This window comes from Thamnophis elegans, chromosome 2 (assembly GCF_009769535.1).
Source record: "Thamnophis elegans isolate rThaEle1 chromosome 2, rThaEle1.pri, whole genome shotgun sequence".
In the NCBI taxonomy this organism is placed as follows: Eukaryota; Metazoa; Chordata; class Lepidosauria; order Squamata; family Colubridae; genus Thamnophis; species Thamnophis elegans.
This window is the reverse complement of record NC_045542.1, coordinates 65,269,692-65,295,941: the sequence shown is the minus strand read 5'-3', so window position 1 is coordinate 65,295,941 and position 26,250 is coordinate 65,269,692. Positions and strand designations below refer to the sequence as shown.

General features: G+C 39.9%; 2 protein-coding genes across 2 annotated transcripts; both read right to left on the bottom strand.

Moving 5' to 3' along the window:
* Positions 1 to 4,084: 4,084 nt before the first annotated feature.
* On the bottom strand, positions 4,085 to 10,265 carry NDUFB7 (NADH:ubiquinone oxidoreductase subunit B7). Its single transcript, XM_032211753.1, has 3 exons — positions 10,068 to 10,265; positions 4,951 to 5,122; positions 4,085 to 4,356 (listed from the first exon to the last, which is right to left on the bottom strand). Exons 1-3 carry the CDS (start codon positions 10,177 to 10,179, stop codon positions 4,260 to 4,262), a joined length of 381 nt encoding a protein of 126 aa, XP_032067644.1. The 5' UTR covers positions 10,180 to 10,265; the 3' UTR covers positions 4,085 to 4,259.
* Positions 10,266 to 11,758: 1,493 nt separating this feature from the next.
* LOC116523938 (low affinity immunoglobulin epsilon Fc receptor-like) lies at positions 11,759 to 24,862 on the bottom strand. Its single transcript, XM_032239029.1, has 6 exons — positions 24,664 to 24,862; positions 22,231 to 22,347; positions 21,521 to 21,748; positions 20,566 to 20,699; positions 14,846 to 14,949; positions 11,759 to 12,709 (listed from the first exon to the last, which is right to left on the bottom strand). Exons 1-6 carry the CDS (start codon positions 24,860 to 24,862, stop codon positions 12,565 to 12,567), a joined length of 927 nt encoding a protein of 308 aa, XP_032094920.1. The 3' UTR covers positions 11,759 to 12,564.
* Between the last annotated feature and the right edge of the window lie 1,388 nt (positions 24,863 to 26,250).

Below are 26,250 nucleotides of genomic sequence, written 5' to 3'. Positions count from 1 at the left end.
GATTATACATTGAAGGACTTTTTTCACACATTGGGGAAGACTACACACATTGGGGAAGACTACAGGTAAGAATGGATACTTCTGTTATATTTGATATATCATTTCATTTTAAATTAATTGGACCAGAAACCAATACAGTCTTATACAAACATTGGATTCCTAACAAATTATAGTTGTATAAGGAGAATGGGACTGCTTACTGGCTAGGAAAATTTAAAGTTAGGATTTGAGAGTCCTGTGTGATTTATCTTACAAATTGCACCTGTAGGTTGACCACAGAATTGGGCTTCCCAGTTCAAATTCGCTCACTTCGTTGTATATGTACAGGTAGTAGAATGAACAGAGGACTCATAGGCCACAAAATATTATTCTTTCATGTGAAAAATGACACACCAGGTGGGACTGACTATAAATATAAATACATTGAATGAAAAACTTGTTAATGAACTGTATTTCCAAAGAAATATTTTGAACACCTATACTTGGTATTATCTCATGATCAACTGCTAACAAAATACCTTTGGGTGCTCAAGTATTATGGATGATTGCATCTAGTGTTTTACTCAGCTATAGATGAGCTTTTACTTTCAGAATTAAACACAAGTAAAATTGGATGGAACGGTATTCCCCATTCCCAGAAGCCTATCCAGCTGAAGGACAGGATAGAAAAAAATCTTCAAATATACTGTACATGAGAAAGACTCACTTGAAAGAAACTCATCCCGCATAACTTCTTCCTTTGAAAAATCACACACAATTCATTGAACAGCAAATTGGCAGAAGCATGATTGTGAATGTTTACAAAAGATGAGAAATGCAGCTTGGACATATTACACAAGAAACTTTCAAGGCCACATGCAACCTACTTCTAGCTGCAGCAGCTACATGACTGTTGACTTATAGTAACAACTTTGCCATCACCATTAGTAATACCCCTTGTTTCGGTTCTGCTGTCAACTGTAGCCTGTATTACTGCTCAACCCAAGGGATTGGATTAGTGGTGGAATTCAAAAATTGTTACTACTGGTTCTGTGATCATGGCTTGATGGGTGTGGCGGGGAAAGTATACTGTAAAATCTCCATTCCCACCCCACTCCAGGGGAAGGATACTGTAAAATCTCCATTCCCTCCTGATCAACTGGGACTCGGAAGGCAGATAATAGATGGGGGTGGGGCCAGTCAGTTCTCTGAAATACTCAAAATTTCCGCTACCAGTTCTCCAGAACTGGTCAGACCCTGCTGAATACCACCTCTGGATTGGACGCTCCTTCCAATTAGTCCCAGAGATCTTTGGAGGGGGCTAGGTGGAATAGTTGGCCTGGACTGGCTTGGTGCAGATATCTTTCTCAATTACTGGTTATGTCCTTGATTAGATAGCTGGTAAACATACTGGCTTGCTTTATGGACTACCGGTGCTTTTACCAAATGCCAGATTGGTGAATAATAAAATCTGAGCAACCTCTAGTATGGTGCAGAGCTGCTTCACCCTCTACTATACATTTCAGCTAGGCTATGCAACAGGTTGCAAGATAGCTAAAAAGCAGATGGAGAGAAACTTCTCAAATTTGATCAAATTCCAGCGTTCATTACTGAATATTTTGGTGGAAGACATCATGAGACTTTCCCTCTACTTTGCATCCTTTCAGTGTCATCAAGTGGAGCTTTTCTCAATAATTCTTGGCTTTTGGAGCCTGGCCTAACTAGAGGCATTTATTTGTTTCCCATCTTTATTTTATGAATAACTCAAGGCAGCAAACAAATGTAATACATCTTTCTCCTATTTTCCCCACAAGAGGTCTGTGTGGTGGGTTAAACTGAGTGTGTGTGACTGAGTGTGAGTTACACAGCTGACTTTTATAGCTAAAGTGGGCCTTGAACTCATGGTCTCTCACTTTCTCTCCTGGTCTTTGAACTGATAAACCAAACTGGCTCTAGATAATTATGACCATAATTGAGCCCAAAATTTGTGTTAAGTGAAACATTTGTCAAGTGAGTTTTGCCCCATTTTATGACCTTTCTTGCCACAGTTAAGTGAATCACTGTAGTTGATAATTACTAACCCAGTTGTTAAGTGAATCTGGCTACCCCATTGACTTTGTCAGGTTTCAAAAGATGATAATATGACCATGGGACACTGCAATGGTCATACATATGAACCAGTTACCAAGCATCTGGATTTTGATCACATCATCACGGGCATGCTGCAAAGTCATAACTGAAAAATAGAAGCCATTTTTTTCAGTGCCATTGTAACTTTGGTCATTAAATGAACTTGTAAGCCGAGGATTACCTGTGTAAAGAACCCATTGTCTCTAAGTTTGAAAATAAATCAAGATCATCATGACTTAGCAGTTCAATCAGTAGAAAAGTCTAAGGCCCTAGATGGTCAATTATTCCAATGTTTAAAGCCTGAAAATCTGTAAAGGTAAAGGTTCCCCTCGCACATATGTGCTAACTCTTCCAGACTCTAGGGGGCAGTGCTCATCTCCGTTTCAAAGCCGAAGAGCCAGCGCTGTCTGAAGACATCTCCATGTTCATGTGGCCAGCATGCCAAATGCTGAAGGTGCACCGAACACTGTTACCTTCCCACCAAAGTGGTTCCTATTTTTTTACTTAGATTTTTACATGCTTTTGAACCACTCAGTTGGCGGAAGCTGGGACAAAAAACAGGAGCTCACTCCATTATGCGGCATTAGGGATTTAAACTGGCGAACTGCCGACCTTTCTGATTGACAAGATAAGTGTCTTAGCCACTGAACCACCGCGTCCCCTTAGATCTGTACAAGGTACCTAATTGGATTCCAATAACTAAGCTTCACTTATCACATTTATCATAAAGGGGTATTCAGCTGAGTTCGTACATTTCTTATTAGAAGGAATGATCCCTCATAGAAAGACGCCATTTGTTTAAAAAAAGGCCCAATAACAGCTAGTGACAAATTCTTTCTGATCAAAGTATTAAAAGTGTGTAGTGACTGATTTAGAGTCAGACAAATGAAATAAAGACTTTCTAGGTCAATTCAGTAGGGGCTTTGACTCCATTTTGGCACTGAAACTGTTTGAATTGCTCTTTGGATGAGCTTTGCCAAGAGACATTGAATAGTACCATGTTGATTCTGCCATATTTCTCAATGGCTCCTGATCCCAGAAATCACGGGAGAAGTTGTCTAACCTTTGTATAGGTGGAACAGCCTTAGAGTGGGTTCCACTTATTCATGGATAGTCATCTCCAGAAAATATCGCTGGAGGATTTCTGTTTACTCCATATTGCTGCTAATATGAGGTTCCACGGAGTACTTCCCATGTTTCCTGTTTGGGCCCCAAATAAGCACTAGGACTTATTTTCAGAGGGATGTGTCTTATTTTTTCCCCTATATACGGACGGCTTGCTTGGGGTGAGGCAGTAGGGGTGGAGCTGCCCCACATGCCCCGCAGGACCCCCACAGCCAGGCCATTCATGCCTGACACCTGCCTCATTTCGTGGCCATGGCACTCACACTGCTTGGCCTCCTGTTCCATTGCAGCTGCAAGCAAGCAGAAGTGGGCCGGCAGCCACGTGGGTATATCAGTTATGACTGAGACAGCCTCATTACAGTGATTTATGTTCTGATTCTACTAGAACTGCTTCAATGTTACCTTCCTTGAAATAAACAAACATTTAGATAAATAATAAAATAATTTAGTCAGGAAGTACAATGCCTAGACCTGCAGCCCAAAATGCTCCACTATTTCTTATTTCACATGAGGCAGAGCAATTCTTGGTGTTTAGTACAATCTACTGGCCTTGGGATTCCAGCACTCGTCATTTTCAAAAGCTCCAAGTTTCGTAAAAGGAACTTTGCTTGTGTATGAAGAAGTGTAAATGCACAGAATGTATACAGAATGTATACAAACGTAATATTCAGAAGCAGCTGTCTTCATCCAGAATGAAACTGAAAGCTTATGTTGCTGAATACAGAGAAAATATAAAAGTAACTAAATGGTACAGTTCCATCTGAACTTAACTAGACGCATCTCATTGGCACAATTGCCAGAACTGGTCATGCAAGATTAGGATTCCCAATAAGAAGATACTTACAGATCCTTGGCATTTATGAACATTTATTAGCCTTAGGTCCGAGATGTGCATTCATTCATTTCGTTGTAGGAATCACAGTGAACATCTGAGACCCAACTGTGACATAATGTTTTTATTGTTTTCAATATAGCAAGTCCAGAAGTTTCTTGTAAGAGGAGGGAGGAGAAGGACCCCAAACTAATTAGGTTTCTATGGCAATTTTTGCCTGCTCTTCGATGCGCTTCTTCCTAGCCAGCAAACGCCGTTCTCGTTCAAATTCTTTCATGCGCATAACATAGCTAACACAAAAGATACAAGTATAAGTCAGTTGAAATCTGTTTGGCCCTATAAACCAGGCTTTTCTTGCTGCATGTTAATTGGCTTGAATGCCACAATTTTATTTCATATTTAAAGTATCAAACTGAGGCAGATTGGTCCCCAGACTTATCTTCTACAGTCAAGGTCTTAGTGTGGTATTCTCTATGCATGCTAGAGAACAATGGAATAATTATTCATTTATTATTTACTCTCATGCACATAACTTCGCTTAGAGAATTCAGTGATAGGGGCCCTTTTCAATCAGGGCAAAGTGCTTTAAAATTAAATCAAGGTTTATCAGAATTAAGGAAAAACTACTTGGTTGACTATCATGGTCTCCTCCCTATTCATATCATGGAAGCATTTATAGTCTCCAACCCCATCCTAATTTTTTGGAAACTCACTGAATTTTTATGGTGGAAACAACACATTTAATAAAGGAATTACAGGGATATAGAGGCAGTGCTTCTAATCCAGGGTAGTTTCTAATTTCTGAAACATAGTCAATTTACAGAATAAAGAATAAAGGACAAAATATAGCAACAAAGCAGATTAAAGCCATATCTTTGACTTACTCCAGATGCTCACAGTACTGCCACTCATGCGCCTCATGTTTGCACCCTCTGATTGAAAAAGGATATGTGTCACGTTTGCACTTCATCCACATTATGTAATGATGGGCACAATAATCTCGGAATTTGTAAGGAATCTGGGCATCATTCATCTGTTGATGTGTTGCTATCATCACTGTAGGAGAAAACAGAAGAAAGAAAAGATGGAAAGGGAGATTAAAATCTAAATGGAAGCTCTTCTTCAAGATCAACCATTTGGAATTCTCTAACATGCTGCAAAAGCAGTTTTTGAAACCATGTTCAGCAAGTTGATTTAGAGAACCTGTTCAATTAAAATTTACAGACCACATCAATCTGGTGAAGAATTACTGATGAGTGTTGTTTGAGTACTATTTTGAAATCAGCTATGGAATCATTCAGTTATGCCATTCAGCCCATGCTTAATCAGCTTACTAATAAGAATGTCATAAGATATTTATTAAGTGCTTTACTGTATCATGTCTCTATCATTCCCACAATTTATTAAACAAGTTACTCAATGAAAAAAGGTTAACTTAGTCTGTCAAGATGTACTTATCAAAGTCTTTATTATTGACTTGGATAAAAAAGCTTAGATAAAATTGGTAGCTAATATCCTAGGAAACAAAAGCATAATTACAAATCTTGAAGAATTTGAGCATTTTGCAAAACTTTCTATAACTGTGATTTACTGAATAGAAATTAAGAAGAAGCAAGGGCCAAGCATGTAAACAATACACTTACCCTTTATTTTTTACTTTAGGAGAATGGAAGTTGCATATTTTGGAGAAAATAAATTACTGATTATAATTGCATTTAAATATGTCCTCCTATCATCTGAACTTTAAAAGCCTTTTAAAATTAGATTTTATACAGAAAATATTAACAACTTGAATTATTTTTTGTGTTCTATCCCATTACAGTATTAGTATATATTTGCTGATAAAAATGTTCATTTGATTATTCTTCTGTAAAGTAATATTTGAATATGTGGAATGATCCACGCTGCTTAAATTTTACTAGAAGGGATTATTTTTGAGCTAGATTGTATATTGATGTCTATACAAATTTGTATAAATGTTTATCTGAATACAAGGTTAAGGAAGAGGAACGGGAGAGTCTACAGGAGGTTGGGGTAAATAACAAAGAAGTAAGAGACGAGAATAAAATATAGATAGAATGACTTACACTATTTAAGCATAGATAAAGATGGGGGGCTGAGCTTAACACAAAGAGTTCTTTTTCTTTTTTTTCCTTTTTCTTTTTTTTCTTTCTTTTTTCTTATTTTTCTTTCCTTTAATATATTACTTTTATTTTTAATCCATACGAACACAAGATACTTTAGATAGAAGGCAGTGCCAGGTGTGGGCCCTGGGAAGTCGGGAGGATTAGGGATGGGGATTTATGGGGGGTGGGTGGGTGGGTGTTAACATAGTCTCAATAAGAACAAGAATGCACTTATATACGGTTGTTGTTTTTTTTTCCTTTTTTTTTCTCTTTTCTTTCTTTATATTTTTTTTCCTTGGTTTATTTTACTTTTTATCAGATTAAACAACACTTGAATAAAGGCATACACCAAGGAGGGAGGTAGAGGGAAAGAAGAGGGAGGAGTAAGGAAGGAGTAAGGGGAATGTAAGGAGGGCGTGTTGGGAATAAGGGGAGAAGGAAGGTTTGAGGGGAAAGGGAAGTAGGAGGGGAGTGTTAGAGGGAGGAAATGAAAGTTGGAGGGGGTAGATGGGGTGTATGGAGGATGGAAGTGTCAGGTGGGGTTGTGAATGATGAGTTGTGTTTTCTTTTTTTTTTTTATAGCAAATACCCTGTATATAAGTGATTGTAAAATGGAATGTGAAAATGAATAAAATATATTTTAAAAAAAAATGTTCATTTGCACTTCAACTACACTTGAGACCTCCTCAGTATTATCAGATTTCTGAATTGTAATGCTAACATTATTATATTATCACCCATTTCCTTCAATAAATGTTTGTCAGCCACTGATGCATCATTATGAACTAGCTAACTGGTGATGAACAGGAGTGAAGGTAGAAGCAGCAAGTAAGCTTTGACCCAATGACAGGGGTTAATATGGGAATGAACTATTTAATGGACTCCACAGACCATTAAAAAATGAACAGTTTGAGAATCATTAGATTAGAGAAATGGCTAAAACTAATAGGATAAAATTTGACATAGACAAATGCAAAATTTCTATCATGAGAAAGATGAAGGGATAAAGATGGAGAGTACTTCTAAGGTTATTTGTAAAAGGGTTAGTAGTAGCCAATTGCAAACTGAACAAGAGCCAGCAAATACAAAAAGGACAAATGAAATTTCAGGTTTCACCACCAATGACGAAAGTACAATTTCCAAATCACAGGAAATAGTTGTTCCAGTTTATTTTGCATAGATCAGCTCCTACCTCAAATATGATGTTCAGTTTATGTATCACACTTAATCCAAAAATATTGGAAGAGGCTTAGAGAACAGCAACAGTAGTAATGATTCGGGGAATAGAAATTAAGTGCTACAAAGAGAAATGGAAGGAGCTGAATAATCTTGAACGGGGAAAAAAGATAGCCAACCAAGATATATGATATTTCTCCAAATGTATCAACAGATTTCAAAGGCATCATATCAATATATTTCAGGCAGATATATCATTGCCTTATTCTATATACAACCTGAGTGTACCCAGGATATTTTGCAACATGATTCTATTACTGGCTGCATATATGAATTCTGCAACAAGCTTCTAATCAGTTTTACTGAACAATAATCTGCACCAAGGCTAGTAATCAATTTCATTGTGTACAATGACTAATATTCATGTGAAAGCTAACAGAATGTATTTAAGTCAAGTCGATTTAAATCATGATTTAAATCACTAGTAAAAAGGATTGATTTAAATCAAAAATTTTAAAGAGCAACTGTCATCTCTGTCCCACAGTGGCTCCTCCTCTGACCCGCTTTTGACTCACCAACAATCCCACTCACTTTAATGGGACAGCTGGTGATGCGGCAGTGACACAACAAGGTGAGGGGCAGCAGGTGAATGGATACCCGCTAACATGTGCTGCCATGATGGATCTGAAATGACAGGTGCTTTTTAATATTATATATATAAAAACTGCTTAGGTTTCACTTTCATTTTTACTGTTTGCCCTTCCTCCTCACATTTAGAGCCTGGTGGTACAGACGCATTTCCCTTCAAACAATCATACAGTTTGTGGTGCGCGTAGATTTGCAAAACAATGGTGTAAAGAAATATTCCTGAATTTTAAGGCGTTTAAGCTGTGAGAAAGGATTCACATTCAATTCTGGCACGAATTTCTTCCACTGTTTCTTCTTGCCTGGTATGTTCTAGAATGGGTGCATTCCAGGTCCCTTCTATTAAAAATTGTCACCTTGTGTGATCTAGAAAGTCCATCTTTTCTGTAAAGCCTTCCTCCTTCTGGAACAACATTGCCTCCAGATATGGAGGGCACCGTCTCTCCTGGGGTTCTGAACAGCCCTGAAAACCTGCCTTTGCTATAAAGGTCTGAGGTTAATGTATTGGGGAGGGATCTTTGTAGTTTGTTTGGATAGTTTTTTTTAGTCCAACCTGTCTTGTAAGTTTTGTTTAAATTATTTTGATCTAATATTATATTTTGCAAGCTACCTAGAGTCCATTGGAATGGATGATTGTATTAATAATAACAATAAGCAATAACAGTAGACTTATATACCGCTTCATAGGGCTTTCAGCCCTCTCTAAGCGGTTTACAGAGTCAGCATATTGCCCCCAACAACAATCCGGGTCCTCATTTTACCCACCTCGGAAGGATGGAAGGCTGAGTCAACCCTGAGCCGGTGAGATTTGAACCGCTGAACTGCTGATCTAGCAGTCAGCCTGCAGTGCTGCATTTAACCACTGCGCCACCTTGGCTCAGTATTAAATGTATTTATAATACAAAAGAAAGAAAGAAAGCATCTAGCGGATGCCCAAAATATCACTTAGTTCTCATTTTGGACAGAAATTTACAGGCGGAATCGGCTCTGGAGAGTCTCAGTCATCCAGGTCATGGTTATCCCAAAGGTGCTTTTTGAAGAGACAACTGGACTTCCTGGTTTTTCTTCGAAGATGTTTCGCTTCTCATTCGGAGCTGAAGAAGCTTCTCGGATGATAAAGTCCAGTCACCTCTTAAAAAAGCACCTTTGATGCAGGTGGGATCCCCCGGGTCCCTGTCAATGCATTGATTAAGGGGCGATCCTCTCCTTCTAGAGAGCCAGAAAAAACCCATACATCTCTCGCCTACTTTGTCTTGAGAAAAGGTAGGCCGAGTGAGGAACTGGTCCCCGGTTGCTCCACTGCTTCTTAACCATGCCACACTGAATTAGCTCTCAGCAGCACATACACTACGCTTCCCGTAGACGATCCCACTGAGAAAGAGGCAACCTGGGGGACAAGCTCCACACTGTGTCCCTGGGTGGCCAATGAAGAGGCGGGAGGGGGGGGGAGAAACAGAAGTGGTCAATGCCTGGAATACACTACCTGACTGTTGTTACATCTTCAAATCCCCATAACTTTAACCTTAAAGTGTCTGTTGACCTCACCCTATTCCTAGGAGGTCTGTAAGGGGCGTGCATAAGCAGCGTGCCTACCGTCCCTGTCCTACTGTCCCCATTTATTCGTACCCCTTTTCATTGATACTCATGTTTATTCGTATACTTATTATCTTGTAAACGATTGATAAATCAGATAGATAGATAGATAGATAGATAGATAGATAGATGATAGATAGATAGATAGATAGATAGATAGATAGGTAGGTAGGTAGGTAGGTAGGTAGGTAGGTAGGTAGGTAGGTAGATAATCACTCCGAGAGGGAAGCCGGTGGAGGACACGGCCGGAGGTACCAAAAAGGGGGGGAAAGGGGAGGGGGAGGGCAGGAGAGCCTGGCACCCTCTGGATCCTAGGCTTCCACGGGCCAAAATCTGCGCGATCGACGTTTCTCAGTCCCGGAGAGCTGCCGACCGCCCAGCCCGGGACTCTCGGAGCCAGAAGGGCGGAGCTCAGCGCGGGGTGACCTTCCTTCTTCGCGACCCGCTCCGGCGCTGCTCACCGCGTTCCTTGCGCTCGGGGAGGCCAAGGTGGGGATCGAAGGTGGGCAAGGCGGAAGGGTCGGGCTCCACCTCCGAGTCCCCCAAATACCGGCGGGTTAAGTGAGCCCCCATCGCCGCCACGGACTCCTGCCCCTCCTTCGGACGGCTTCCGCAGTTTGTCTTTTTCCCCCCTCCCCTCTCTCCCCCGGAACAGGAAGCAGGCGCGGAGTCCGCTTTAAAAGCGCTCGACTTTGGAATCGCCCAGGACTGCTTCGCGGCCTCGGAGCGTCATGCCCGCCGTTCTCGGCACTTGGTTTGCCGATGAAACCGCGGCGTTGGCTTTTCCCCTCCAAATGCTACGCGACAAAACGAAAAGTTCAGTGGGGTTTCCGTTTCGGTTGCATTCGGCGCCTGCAGATTCACCCGAGGGGGGAGGGAAGGGAATCCCCAACCGCAGTGCATTAAAAAAAAAATTCCAATGATTTATTTATTTCGTTTTATTTGTCAACATTTGTCCAGACAAATCAAGGTGAAAATGCCGTTTGTAATCCTTGTGGAGAACGCCGGGGAAAAAAAAAAACTCATGCATTGCCGATCGAGGGTCCAATTTGAGTTGGAAGTGTCCTTTGCCTATTGAAAGCCCGTGCAGGAAAAAAAATAGTTTGCAAATAGCCCTGTAACATCATTTACAATTAAAATTCAATTTTGCAGAGTTGCTTGCTGCTTACTGATATATTTTAAGTCTGAATTTGAAAAGAATACTGCAAAAACAGGTCAGAAATTCCTGCCTTTCTGGCTTCCTTATTAGTGATGATCCTCCATTTCAGCTTTTCTGCTGTTCAAGAAGTTGTCTCTTTGGAGGAATATAGCAATAGCATTTAGACTTATACAGGTGGTCCTTGATGTATGACCACAATTGAGCTCAAAATTTGTATTGCTAAGTGAAGCATCTGTTAAGTGAATTTTGCCCCATTTTACGACCTTTCTTGCCACAATGGTTAAATGAATAACTGCAGTTGTTAAGTGATTCTGGCTTTCCCATTGAATTTGCTTGTCAGAAGGCTACAAAAGATGATCACATGACTCCAGGACACTGATTGTCATAAATAGTTAATTGTCAAGCATCTGAATTTTGTTCATAAGATCATAAAGATGCTACAGCAGTCGTAAGTGTGAAAAACAGTCATAAATCACTTTTTCAAGTGCTGTTGTAACTTTGGTCACTAAATGAAATATTGTAAATTGAGGACTACCGTGTTGTAAGTCGAGAGTTACCCATAGCACTTCATAGTGTTTCAGAGGTCTACTCTAAGCGTCTACAGAAACAATTTGGGTCCTCATTTTACCAACCTTGGAAGGATGGAAGTGTGCTGCCCCAGCAGTATATAGCTAGTGTAGAAATTAAGGACTGTCTCCTTTAAGAAACTACCTCATGGGAAATGTAGGCAGAGACTGCCTTATGGGAAATGTAGTTCCATGACATGTGATCACATCTCTGTTTATGATTGGCCACTGGGGCATTTTGCCCACATGCAAGGTTTATAGCCGGACAGTTTTGAATGCCTTTGTGAACCAGAATAGTAGTGTGTATCTCCACTCAGCATGGGAGTAAAGTCATCATCTTTTTACACCACGTGATGGGACAGATTATGGAAGGTCAGAAGTATCTTAACACTGAACTGTTAAGTTTTGCTATTAAGAATGCCTGATAGTAAACTTGATCTGAAGAGATTCCTAAGCATGGAGTTAACTGCATGCCCCGAGCAAGCCTACAACACCCAAGGCAGAACAGGAAGGCTAAGTCAACCTTGAGCCGGTCAGAATCAAACTCCTGGCATTTGGCAGAATTAGTCGCAATACTGCAGTCTAACCACTGTGCCACCATGGCTCTATTGTTACTCTTGGATCAAAAATGGAGAAAGGTTCCAATAAGGTTCCAATAAGGAATTGTCAATGGTGTTGGCATTTTTAAAATGATTTTTTTGTGCAATTATCCCACCAAAATCTACAGGTGATGCTCCTTAGATCAGAACAATAAAATACTTGTAGGAGATACAGAATCCAAATGCCATTGCCAAATGGCTGTGAACTGAAATAAAAAGAGCCTAGGGAGGAAAATGGCAAAGTGCAAAATAATCTGGGGTTTTTTAAAAAAGGCTATGGGAATTTCATATCTTTTTAGGGAATACAACAATTTCCATTTTACTTTAAATGTTCATCTACCAAGCTGTTCTACTTACATTTCAGCAAAGTTATGATGATATTGAAAACAGTCTTCGTGAACAAGTGACAAAGTTGTTTCATGCAGAGGGCTGGTTTATAAGAAGAAAAATTATGAAAGGTAATACTGTGTATATGAGCTATCACTAAGAGTCCTGTTTGGACAGAATTATCTAGGTAACCAAGGCACCATGTGTTGATCTCAATTATTCATACAAATAAGCATTATACAGAACATTCTCTACCAAATTTGGAGAAGAGAAACCCTCTTGAATTAGGAGACACATACAAGGAAATTCATTGCACAGAGACCTGTTCCATCTCACACACAAACCTAACTCGTTCCGCACAATGAATGTCATTCCACTTTCCTTCTTTATATAGGACAGCACAATCTTCACCATTTCTCCCACCATTATTGGGTTCACCTGTTCTCCAGCTCCTGAAAATGAGCAAAAATCATTATTCCTTTCTTAAATTCTGCTGATTGCAGTCATATCTTCCTTTATTTAGAATCTTTATACTGCCTATGTACATGGTATTACACAGTAACTTGTATAATATTGGCAAACTAAATACTTGTTGAGGGAGTATTTTCTTTTGTTTTTGCCAGTCATCTATCCGTTTTTCCATAAATATTTCTATTTCATAAAATTTCCAGATTTAGATAAATAAAAATATTAAGTAAATAGGAAAGATCTAAAAGATAAATCCTCAAAAAAGAACACAAGAGGGTGTTAGACTACAACATAATGAGACAAGATAGCAGAATTCCAAATTAGTGTTGTCAATTATGAGAAGGTTCCTACAATGTCTTCCTGAACATTGCTGAATTAATCACTGTTCATCTGTTACATAAGTCAGAGATTTCATTGATACAGGTCTACATCTTTTCCATATCAATCCATTTATCATATCCATTTGTGACAACATAAAGTGGACGTGAAATTCTGGATATATTGAAGTTGTGAACAATTTGGGCGCTGCTGATAATTAAGATAAGGGGGCAATTTTCTTCCAGTCTTCAGCTTTTAGTTGATTCTTTTATATGCTTGTATAATAATCAATTTTTATTATTTAGCATTGATATTTTTTTTACTGTTAGTCATCCAGGGTGTGAGAAAAGTAAATAATTAAATGAATACTCTTTGCTTCAGTGTCTGTAAAAGAACAAGCTAGAGCAGGGATCAATGTTCCCTCTAAGGTGCGCGGCTGCGTGGCCGCGTACATGGCAAGAAAACACCGCGCAGCAGTTTGCAACTGCCGCGCAGTGATTTCTACCGTCACAGGATCCGGAAGCTGGGGAGGTCCTTTGCAAGCAACTAGAACTGGCTGCCCGCAAAGGACCTCCCTGGACTTGTTTTGATGTGCTTTTTAGGAGTGTGCTTTTGAGGAGCCATGAGGCCACGGGAGCCAGTAGGAAGGCGGCGGAGGGGGCGGGAGCAGGAAAAAAAGGCCCCATGGCTTCTCAAAAGCACGGCAGAGGAGGTGGCAGGGGTAACGTGGTGCCCAGCTCAGTTGTTCCGAGCTGAGGGGAAGGCAGCGCTGCCATGGGTGGGGACACCAGCGGGAGCTTTGGCGGCTTCACCTCAGCCGCAGCACTGGGGAGCAAATGTGGTGGTGCAGTTGAAGGAGGAGAAGACGGCAGCAGTTATTCTAGTGGCGGCGGGGGCTCGTCGGCATCTTCAGCTGCAGCCCTGCCCCAGGTGAAAAAAACTGAAGATGGAGCAGATCCATGCAGATGACATCGCCGCAACATGACTGGAGGAGGAATTCTGGGAGTTGAAGTCCACAAGTCTTAAAGCTGTCAGATTTGAAGACCCTTGGGTTTTTTTTTCCTAAAGGGTTTGGGGTGCAAGGATCTTGTAACTTGACAGCTTTAAGACATGCACACTTCAATGCCAGAGTTCCTGAGCCAACATTTTGGTTGCTAAGCAGGAGCATTGTTAAATGATACTGATATTATATAACACTTTTAATTAAGCGGGTACCTTGAATAAACATAACTTTTGAGTTTCAAATAATACTGATTTCGTTGTTGTCTTAGGTGACATCTGTGAAAAAAATTCAGGTGCTCACGCATGAAAATGTGCCGCTCAAACACTATACTTTTCTGCTCACACTGAAAAAACATTAGAGGGAACATTGGCAGGGATCCTCAACCTCTGGGCCATGGCCCACTACCGGGCTGTGCCTATTTGGAACTGGGCTGCGTAAACAGCAGGCAAGTACATGTGTGCGTGCAAAGCTCCCCTTGCATGAGAAGCTCCCATTTGCCTTCCCACGCAAAGCTCCCCTCACACGAACCACTTGCGCTCGTGCGTGAAGCTGTTTGTGTGAGCAGCAGGCACATACACCTGTTGCTCACACAAATGGAGCTGTGTGCACCTGCCTGCCGCTCACAAGGTACTATTCCTTCAACCCCCTTCCTGGGCTGCTAAGCCAGAAAGGTTGGGGACTGCTGAGCTAGAGTAAATATGATTCAAGATAGCTCCGTAAGCAAGTTTCTAATCTCTGATTTTTAAAATGTATGTACATAATATGTCTATATGTCTCTCTCTCACACACACATACATACCCTTGTCTCAGTGGTGATCCATCAATCCAACGCCAAGCTCCTTCTTTCTCTATATCACTTAAGCCAAGCCACATTGATTGTTTTAAAGTCTGAATCAGAAAATCCTAGGAGGAAACATCTCTGTTCAAATGTCATGCAAGTGAAATCTGCAATATGTCTATCTGCCTGCCTGCCTGCCTGCCTGCCTATCTATTGTAGCATGCCATTCTAGCATTTTGGTGTTTTACACAGCATAGAATATACTAACAAATCATAGTACAATTTTAAAGTCAATAATGTGAGAAAGCCTCAGTGGCGATAAGAAGCAAACAGAAATGATGATGATGATGATGATGATGATGATGATGATGATGATGATAAGATCTTGTGGAATTTTTGCATACAAAGGGACAAAATACTGGTGCATAATACACCAGACATCATACTGGTTGAGAAAAAAAGGTTACAATCATAGACATCGCAATACTAGGTGATAGCAGGGTCGACGAGAAGGAATATGAAAAAATCGCGAAATACCAGGACTTAAACATTGAAATTCAATGATGATGGCACAAACCATGCAAAAAGCCGCACTGCTTGGATCTGCACGCATATTACGAAAATACGTTACAACGTCCTAGGCCCCTGGGTGGGGCCCGACTAGTAACCAATGCCAAATCTGGCGAAACAACTGGCCGCTGTGATACAATTGTATAATAATAATAATAATAATAATAATAATAATAATAATAATAATAATTCAGTAGCACAAATGATCCATTGGAATTTGTGCAAAAATTATAATATTAAAACAGCAACAAACTGGTGGGAACATCAGCCTGAAAAAGTCACCGAAAATCAGATGGTCAAGATCTTGTGGGATTTCCGTATACAAACCGACAAAATACTGGCGCATAATACACCAGACATCACACTGGTTGAGAAAAATAAGGTCACAATCATAGACATCGCAATACCAGGTGATAGCAGGGTCGCCGAGAAGGAACATGAAAAAATCGCAAGATACCAGGACTTAAAAATCGAAATTCAACGACTATGGCACAAACCAGCAGTGATAATTCCAGTGGTAATTGGCACACTGGGTGCTATTCCAAAAGCACTGGAATTACATTTAAAACAGTTAAAAATTGACAAAATCACCATCAGTCAAATGCAAAAAGCCGCACTGCTTGGATCTGCACGCATATTACGAAAATACGTTACGACGTCCTAGGCCCCTGGGTGGGGCCCGACCAGTAACCAATGCCAAATCCGGCGAAACAACTGGCCGCTGTGATACAATTGTATAATAATAATAATAATAATAATAATAATAATAATAATAATAATAATAATAATAATCAAAGTAAAAAACAAAAATCTACTGAAAGCCCAACAGACGAAACAAGAATACAGAAAAGATCTGATAAAATCAAGAATGGAGAGTTGGCAGAACAAAGGACTGCATGGCCAATTTCTGGAAAAAATAAAAGATAAAGTGGACAGTGAAAAAACTTGGTTATGGTTAACAACAGGTACTTTAAAGAAAGAAACAGTCACTAATCCTGGCTGCGCAAGAACAAGCTATCCGCACAAATGCCATTAAGGCCAAAATCGAAAAATCCTCTGATGATGCCAAATGCAGACTTTGCAAAGAAGCTGATGAAACTGTTGATCACATACTCAGCTGCTGTAAAAAAATTGCGCAGACTGATTATAAATTGCGGCACAATTCAGTAGCACAAATGATCCATTGGAATTTGTGCAAAAATTATAATATTAAAACAGCAACAAACTGGTGGGAACATCAGCCTGAAAAAGTCACCGAAAATCAGATGGTCAAAATCTTATGGGATTTCCGTATACAAACGGACAAAATACTGCCGCATAATACACCAGACATCACACTAGTTGAGAAAAATAAGGTCACAATCATAGACATCGCAATACCAGGTGATAGCAGGGTCGCCGAGAAGGAACATGAAAAAATCGCAAGATACCAGGACATAAAAATCGAATTTCAACGACTATGGCACAAACCAGCAGTGATCATTCCAGTGGTAATTGGCACACTGGGTGCTATTCCAAAAGCACTGGAATTACATTTAAAACAGTTAAAAATTGACAAAATCACCATCAGTCAAATGCAAAAAGCCGCACTGCTTCGATCTGCACGCATATTACGAAAATACGTTATGACGTCCTAGGCCCCTGGGTGCGGCCCGACTAGTAACCAATGCCAAATCCAGCGAAGCAACTGGCCGCTGTGATACAATTGTATAATAATAATAATAATAATAATAATAATAATAATAATAATAATAGGCCAATCACCTGTTTGCCAACAACGTACAAGCTCCTTACTGGTATCATTGCAAACCAAATTTATGGATACTTGGAAAGAAATAAGTTGCTTGCTGTAGAACATAAAGGATGCTGCAAAAATCCAAGAGGAACAAAGGACCAACGGCTGATTGACAAGCTAATCCTAAAGAATTCAAAGAAAAGACAGACCAACCTGTTCATGGCTTGGATAGATTATAAGAAAATGTTTGATTCAGTTCCCCACAGTTGGATCAAGAAATGCCTGAAAATCTTTGGCATCAACAGCAACATACACAAATTCATGGAAACTTTAATGAACTTCTGGAAAACGAAGCTTATAGCTAATGAAGAAGTACTGGGTGAAGTTGAAATTAAACAAGGTATTTTTCCAGGGCAATTCCCTTTCACCCCTACCTTTTATACTCTCAATGCTACCACTGAGAATCATTTTGAAGAAGATGAACTGTGGATATGAACTTGCAAAGAAAGGACTGAAAATCACACACTTGGTGTACATGGATGATTTGAAGCTGTTTGGTAAAACAAAAGCTGAACTGAATTTATTAATTGAAAGCACAAAAGAATTTAGCCAAGACATTGGTATGCAGTTTGGAATTGACAAATGTGCAACAATGGCAACCAAAGCAGGCAAAGTCATAGAAGATGATGGAATAGAACTTGAGAATGAAGAAATGATAAAGGCAGTAAAACCAGAAGAAGGCTACAAGTACTTGGGGATTTTAGAGGCCTCTGACTTGATGCATAATAAAGTCAAGGAATTAACTTTAGCCAAGTATATTTGACGAATTCGCAAGATATTAAAGATATTAAAGTCCAAATTAAATGGAGGAAACATCATAAAAGCCATAAATACCTGGGCTATACCTGTGATTCGATACTCTGCAGGAACAAGAAGCTTGCTTGATAAGAAGCAAAATGTTTTCAAGGAAAAACAAAGTCCTGTTGCCATTTGAAAAAGCACCTTTGGGACAACCATGATCTGGATGACTGAGAATCTCCTTGGACATCTGAGCTTGGTTGTTTTCTTACAGATGTTTCATTACCTAAAATAGGTAACATCAGCAGTGCTAGTGCTAACAATCTCTAACATGATAGATAGTCCAGGTAGGACTATTATGATTGATGATATTAAAAGTCACCGAGAAGCCCAAAAGGACCAGTAGGAGCATACTACCCCTCTTCATGTCCTGTTGCAGTGGGACTGTAACCAGTGTTGTCTCCATCCCATACTGGAGCCTGAACTCTGGCAGAAAAGAGTTCAAATAACATACTTCATCCAGGGTATTTCAAAGATACTCCACCACCATTGCCTTGACAATCTTTCCTAAAAATATAGTTTGGAGGTAGTTTGGAAAATAGCTAACCAAAACCTGGAATCCAGGAACAGGCTCTTCAGGAGAAGGTTCATCACAATCTCTTTCAAAACTGCTGGTGACTTCCCCACCAGTGTTGACAATCTCCCGAATCTAGATTCTAGGTGATTACTTTTCTGCAGTAGCCAAGATAAACAGAAGTACAAAAAAACAGGTGGCAGACAACTGCTACTACCTTGGAGGTCAACAACTAAGACAAATCCTAGGTAACATTACAAGATGGTTCCTTAGTTACTGTCAATGTGCTCGCCCTGGTAGTTTTTAAAAAAATAAATAATACTATTTTACAGAAGAACTTCATGATTTGTATCCACCACCATAATCTTAAAATCCTCTGCAAGTTAATAGTCCTTGCCTCTGGCAAGAACTACTATTCCTTCTCCCAATAATTTACTGAATCAAGAAGGAGGGAGTAGAGACAAAGGATCCAGTGATTCTGATTAATTCAAAGAAATATTGGTTTAACACCTGACGTCTTGGATTTCAAGGAAAATTCAACTCATGGAATTTTATTTTGTAAGGTGTATTTTTGACGTTTAATTATGTTCTTGTTTCATTTTGGAACTATAAAATGAAAAAAAATATAAACAACTTCTGTTTACTAATTCTGCTGAATGTTTTTTTAACAGTTGCTGTCTGCTGTTTACTCCCTTCCCACTTCCCTTTATATTTTATTACCAGTATACCAGGGGTGGGTTCCTGCCAGTTCTAACCTCTTCTATAGAAGAAGTTCCACAAATCTACCGTGCCATTTAGAACCGGTTGCAGTTCCCTCCCACCGCCCGTCCACACTATGCTTGCCCCGCCTGCTGCTCACTGATTGGCTGGCTCACCAATTGTCCCGCCTGCCTCTAAGAGTCCTATCTAAACCTTAAAGTCTTAAAGCTGTCAAGTTTGGACATCCCTGTGGGTTTTTTCTAAAGGGTTAAGGGTGCAACGGTCTTGTAACTTGACAGCTTTAAGACTTGCGTGCTTCAAATGCCAGAGTTTCTGAGCCAACATTTTGGTTGCTAAGCAAGAGCATTGTTAAGTGAGTTTCACCACATTTTACAAGTTGGCCATGCCCACCCAGTTGACTGCTAAGCCACTCCCACTCCATCAGATGGCCGGCAAGCCATTCCCACAAAGCAGGCCACACCTACAGAACGATGCAACTTTCATAAACAAATGCTGGATGCCAGGTGTCCATTTTGTGATCATGTGACTGGGGATGCTGCAATGGTTGTAAGGACTGTTGGTAAGTACTTCTTACTTTCAGTACTTTTGTAACTTTGATATACCTAAATGAACGTAAGCAAGTGGAAGAGTACCTGTAGAACAAGATATGTGGTGTCCAGCAAAAGAAGCAGAAACTGGGAAGAGAAGCTTGAACAAGGGGAGGAAGAAGAGATCGTGGTTGCACTTAGCTATGATTAACTGAAGCACAGTTGATTCAGTTAATCCAATATATACAATATCCAAAATATGACTAACAGCCAAAACTGATTCTCACAATGCACAAAGCTAAAATGTAGTTAGCTAGCTGATGGTTCATTGAGTCTATATAGCAATAGCAATAGCAGTTAGACTTATATACCGCTTCCTAGGGCTTTCAGCCCTCTCTAAGCGGTTTTCAGAGTCAGCATATTGCCCCCAACAACAATCCGGGTCCTCACAACATATGAACACAACTAGTATAGGGCTAAAAGAGCCAAGGACAAAACAATATTAGCCTGATCTATGGAATTCCTGCCTAAATGAAAGTAAGACTAGTAATATTTTTTTTACTGATGTGTATTTATATATGAACACGGCACAAAGCCAAGTTTTTAAATAATGGTTACTATGTGAAGCGGTATATAAGTCTAAGTGCTACGGTATTACTAAGTACTATTAACTAAGGTGCTGATACTTGGTTTCCCTTTTCAGATTCTACACAGGAGGCAGGTAGTGGGAAAAGGTTAAGATGAGGAAGTTGTACTACAAAGAAGGTAGTACAAGAAAAGAACAAAGCTACTCCTTGCAGTAATATGAGGAGTTTACCTGCTCTTGCTTGGTATTAATGATGACAAGTCGAGAATTACAATCAGCACATTTTTTTTTTGCCATCTCCCAATTTTCTTCTGTGTCAAAGAAGTAGTAAGCATTTGTCTGAAACTTCCGCCATGATGAAATATCTGAAACAAGAAAGTTGTACAGAAGAATTGTTTTAAAAATGGGGGCAGAGACTCCGGGAAGGAAAAATTGGTGGACTGAAGACAGTTCAATAAAAAACAGAGCTGGCAACAGGATATATTAGAAGAATGAAGAGCTGGTGAGTAGACCAGCTCTTCATACTTGTCTGAAAAAAGGAGAGAACCAGAGAGAACCCTCAAGTACTCCAAACTGTTGGTCCTTGCAAGGAAATTGCAAGGCAGCTATTTGCAAACAATTTTAAGCACTGAGCGATGAGGAAATAATAGGAAATAATCACATTGCTCAAACCTTGGTCATCATTTTAAAAAGATCACTAAGTTTGTATCCTTCCTTTTCTAATGGGATATGGAAATTGCTTGTTAACTTTTTTCATCTATTAGAAATTTTTGGAGTGACAAATCTGAAAAATACTGGATAAGTCTGCCTTTAATCCTTGATGAAAGAAATTTTAAACTACCAGCTTAACTTTTTTTACTAAACAGCAAATGGTTGATTAAAACTTTGATTTAAAAAAAGCTACAAATAAACTAAGGGCCCAAATAAATGTGAAATAAGATTTGGAAATTAATATAGCCCTAACTATAAAGAATTCTTTATTTGGTTTGGGCTCAGTTGGTTGTCTGAACCCCAGTCAAAGAGATTCTTCCGTGGAAAAATATTATGGTAGGTTTGCTATAACTTAAGTCTAAAGCTTCCTTACTACTTTATTCTTCAAGCATATGTTGAATGGAGGCTTTTGTTTATGAATTCTGGTCTCTTGCTGCTTTTCCTGATGTCATGTTGACTTGTTTTTCATATTTACCTCTGCAATTTTGTAGTGTACCTAATTTTCTTTCTATTCTGAGTAGTTGTTCTTCCATTTTCTGCAGGCTGACTTTTCTCTTCTCATCAAATTGTTGTTCTAAGCTTTTGAGTTTGGTCATAACACTGGTCTCTAGTTCTTTGAAATTGAATGGTCTTGGGGAAGCATCACAGACCTCTTTTGTGGAGCTCAAATTTAGCGACCTGAGTTCTAGAAATGTTGAAGTACCTGGAAGGAAAAGAAAGAAATGTAATTTCATGAACCATACTGTATTCTTACATGTAGTTGGAGGACAGTTCTGTGTCTGCAGGAGCCGTAGCAAGAGTCTAGTGATTGAGAGTAATCTGGGTACTTTTGCATGATGGCTATTTTTCCCAACTCATGTCTCAGCACTCAGATTGCACGGGGCTAACTAAGACTGCTCTGATGGAATTGGTTATGAAACATTTCCCATTTAGTTTTGAAAGGCAGGAATTATACTGGAAATAGGCTGTAGATCAAAACCAGTGGGCAAAAGAACAATCTGAAAAAGCCATCGGTAGGTACTGATTCCATATATTAATAATCACTCCGCCTTCCCAAATTGCTGATACCATCCTTTATATGTTTAAGCACAACCGATGTTTCTTTTCCAGTGAATGTCATTGCCCTCCCCCATGGCTTTCATCTCATGGAGCTGGGATGTTCACCAGTTTTTGGTAATCACTCACTTGAGAGGAGGAAGATGACACTAAGGAGGAGACAGATACCAGTGAGGATCAAGAGTACATCAATTCGGTTTCTTTTCCAGTACTTTTTCCATTGGACTGGAGAAAAGATGGATGGACCTGTAGGGAAAGAGAACCTCAACTGATACAGCCTGGATTTAAACTCCAAAAACAAGTGAGAATTAAACCCAGACACGGGATTGTGGAAACACCCTTTCATTCACAGTTGATTACAAGAATATACTTGCGTCTATTCAGGCATATTTGCCATGCCTTTTGATAGGGGAATACTTTCTCACAGGCTTTCCACACTAACAGCCCAAATATTTCAGTCTCATGTTGATATCCATAGCACTATTATCCCAGCATATATGGATTTTTTTTAAAAAAAACTGAAGCAGGTAGAGAATATCAGACAGTCAGTGTTCATGCTGCCTTGAAGGTAGTCAGCAGTTAAATATCCTTTGTTCTCATCCCACTGGTTCCATCTCCCACTTGGGTGGTTATGAATTAACACAATTCTTCTCACCTTTCACAAAAGAAAAGGACTTATTCTGTTCCTCCCACAATCCACATATCTGGCTGTGTGCATTATCTACTTTCATCCAGTATCTTGTCAAAAACAAAAACAAAATCCAACTTCTGAAAGATTGCTGTGTAGTAGGGTTGGGGGGGGGGGGAAGGCTGAATTGCAAAAAGCAAAAACAAAAGTAGCAATAGCACTTAGACTTATATACTGCTTCACAGTGATTTACAGTCCTCTCTAAGTTGTTTACAGAGTCAGCCTATTGCCCCCAACAATCTGGATCCTCATTTTACCGACCTCAGCAGGATGGAAGGCTGAGTCAATCTTGAGCCAGTCAGGATCGAACTCCTGGCAGTGAGCAGTGAGTTAGCCTGCAATACTGGATTCCAATCACTGCGTGGGCCAGGGCTAGTAAAAGAAAGGCTCTCAATAGCTCCATGTTCTTGGTGATGTAGCAAGAAACCTGCAGATACCAAGGCCTTCTCCTGTAAACTTTGCTATGATGATGACATGATGGCATAGGCCTGATAACATGCTACATTTGCATTAGAGAATCCTTTGTGAGCAGTAAGCTGGATGTGAAGGAAGTTAAGTTTTGAAGAAGCATAAGCAGCAGGAAATTGAAACCTCCATGGACCAGATGAGTCCTAGAGCCTTGGTAAGACTTCAGTATAAATCAGATTGGCCTCATAGGCTGCAAAGCATGGCTGAGGTTTCCAATGTTATAACAGTGTAAACAAGTTTACAGATTTTGAAAAGAAAAAACAACTCTACATTTGGTAAAGTGAAGGATAATACATCGGGCTAGATGTAGAACGATACTTCTCCTATACAATTTGCCTGTTTTTAGAGTATTCTGTAGTGAATTGAAAAAGATTTGAACTGAAAATATTGAGCAAATTGAAAAAGGTTACTCCTATAAGAGGTTTAGAAAATCTCTTGTAGAAACAACCTTCTCTGCAAATACTGTTTTTCCTTCCTTATAAATAGTCACCAGAGAGGGCACCAAATCTCAAGCAATAAAGTATTTACTTTCCATTTTAGAGAAATGGAATATGACACTAAGCATTGTGCACATTGCACATGTAAATTGAAAACTTGTATACCACAATTTACTTTTCCGAATGTTGAAGTGCAATTGTAGCTCAAAACAGCACACAAAATATGAACATTTAAAAGCAGCAAACAAAGCCTATGTTTTAAGGGACTATACCAGGGGTGGGTTCTAGCCGGCGTTACTGCTGGTTTGCTCGTGTGTGCGCTTTGCACGTGCCGCATGCACAATTCAATAGAAATTGTTCTGTGCATGTGCAGAACTCCAAAACAAGATGGCAGTGAAGACTGCGGTGACCGGGGAACCGGTTGGGAGGCGTGGCCGTCTGGGCCACTGCTGGTTCGGCGACCCAGGCTGGCAAATCATTACCGGTTTGGCCGAACCAGGCTAAACTGGTAGTAGGAACCCACCATTGGAACATATGCACAATATAATAGGAAGAAATTGCTTGAAATAGCAACTCTAGAAATTGTTCTTTACAAGGACAAATGTGCATGGAAATGGATATATTTTCAGATTGACGTTTCCCCCCTCTGAATTTGCAAGATAAGAAACTGAAAGGTAATGAATGGGAAAAACAACTGTGAGCTTATCTTCATTAGTTGTTTACAATGACACTGCAGTGGCCTGGCAATTCCAATTTTACTCCCTGAGTTCATGATATTGGTATCCAAATTACAATTTAAGCATCCTTATCCTAGTATTTCTGTTCTGCAAAATATGTGCCAATCTAAACCAAAACATCAAAGAGAGTGAAGAGGGCTCTTTCTTCACAGCCACAAAGCTGTGGCTGGATTCCATTGAAGGAAAGACTCTGAGTGAAATTGAAGCAGATTTAGGAATACAGATATCATACCGGTAACAGCCTTTATATCAAGATCCAATGGTTTAGCTGGTGTCTTCCTTTCACAAGGTAGCGAGATACTGTCATAGTTAATTTCCACGCTGCAGTTATCATAATCTGTTCCAAAGTGAATGGAATAAGTTAACCTCGCGATTTTGAAACTTTTTGCACAAGGATTGTGCACAAGGTGCACAACATTCTTTAGATGCATGCTACCCTTTAACTTCATTGCTCAAGCAACACACTAAATTTCTGACTTTTGCTCATCCTTACAATATACATTTGGCTTCCTCTAGAAATTGAGCATCTTCCTTTTTTTGGGGGGGGGGTAGTGGTGGGTGAGTTTGATCAGACAAGAAAGATTAATGAACTCCACTGCTTTACCATCTTCTTCTTCCTAGAAATAGCCAAAGCTTCTGCATGACTGTGTGAGGGTTTGTGTGGTTGCATGTCTGATCTCATTCACTTCTTAGCTTAGTCTATCAAGAGAAAAGGCACAGGAACTCAGATTTGCTGAATTTGAATATTCCCAAATCACTTTCATGATAAACATTTTGCTACCAACTGAGATGTTAGAAGGGAAGCCAATTCAAAGGAATCAATCGTTTTAAGTAATGCCTCCTGTTTTATGCTATATGTACATAATGAGGAAAGCACTATTTGGCACTAAATCAAAATAGATGCAATACAGACAGAATAAGGGCACTACATTTTTGTCAATATGGTTTTCCTGCCAACTCAAGGATGGGTGGGTAGACCACAACTCAGCATAGGGAATGGTCCTCTTATAAAAACCATTAGTGAATCTTCAGTGGAGATATTTGTAGAAAAGATACATTGGAGATTAAAGCCCTACTTTCTTAACAGCAATAAATATGAAGAAATTTCAACAAGAATAGCTTGTGGTTCTAGAGCAATTTTTTCTTCTACATAACTATTACAATTACAGGAATCTTCTCCTTTTCTCTGTCTGACCATTCCAAGTAGCTTGTAGTCTCATCCCAGATTTCCATTCAGCTTTTCATTTCCCTCCTGGAACTGATGATCAAATCAGATCCCATGTTTGTATCTTTTAATCCTGCTTTAGATACATTTTCCATATAGATGGCAGTCTACAAGCCAACATTACAGCCAGTGAAGCCCATTATGTACATTATGAAGTGTGCCATATCATATCCCTGCCAGGGGTGGGTTCTGGCAGCCGCTACTGCCAGTTCACTTGTAGTTGTGCAATGCGCACACATGCGCATGTGCAGAATCCAAAAACAAGATGGTGCCACCATGAGCACCGGTTCGGATGTGTGGCAGGCTTGGGTCACTGCCAGTTCCAGTGACCCAGGTCGCCAAACCACTACCAGTTTGGCTGAACCAGCCCGAATCAGTAGGAACCCACCACTGATCCCTGTCCCTTCTACAGCCAGGTTTTCATTCAATTACCTTCAGTGCTGAGCTCACTCTGCTCTGCAGGCACAGGAGGGAGAGAACGCCAAACCTTGCATTCTTCCTCGCTTATTTCGTTGCCATACATGGCTTCTGGTTATAGACTTGATAGGGATAGAGATTCTGAATGGATTAAAATAGAGCTCTCAAGTTCTTAAC

Bases quoted from the DNA above. Each gene is read 5' to 3' on its own strand.
- NDUFB7 (XM_032211753.1), bottom strand. From the start codon at position 10,179: ATGGGGGCTCACTTAACCCGCCGGTATTTGGGGGACTCGGAGGTGGAG. The intron at 5,123-10,067 runs GTGAGCAGCGCC...TTTCTCCTACAG, and splicing joins CCCCGAGCGCAAGGAACGCG to TGATGATAGCAACACATCAA. The intron at 4,357-4,950 runs GTAAGTCAAAGA...CTTTTGTGTTAG, and splicing joins CAGTACTGTGAGCATCTGGA to CTATGTTATGCGCATGAAAG.
- LOC116523938 (XM_032239029.1), bottom strand. From the start codon at position 24,862: ATGCATCTAAAGAATGTTGTGCACCTTGTGCACAATCCTTGTGCAAAA. The intron at 21,749-22,230 runs GTGAGTGATTAC...TTTTCCTTCCAG, and splicing joins TGTCATCTTCCTCCTCTCAA to GTACTTCAACATTTCTAGAA. The intron at 20,700-21,520 runs GTAAATATGAAA...TTCTTGTTTCAG, and splicing joins TACACTACAAAATTGCAGAG to ATATTTCATCATGGCGGAAG.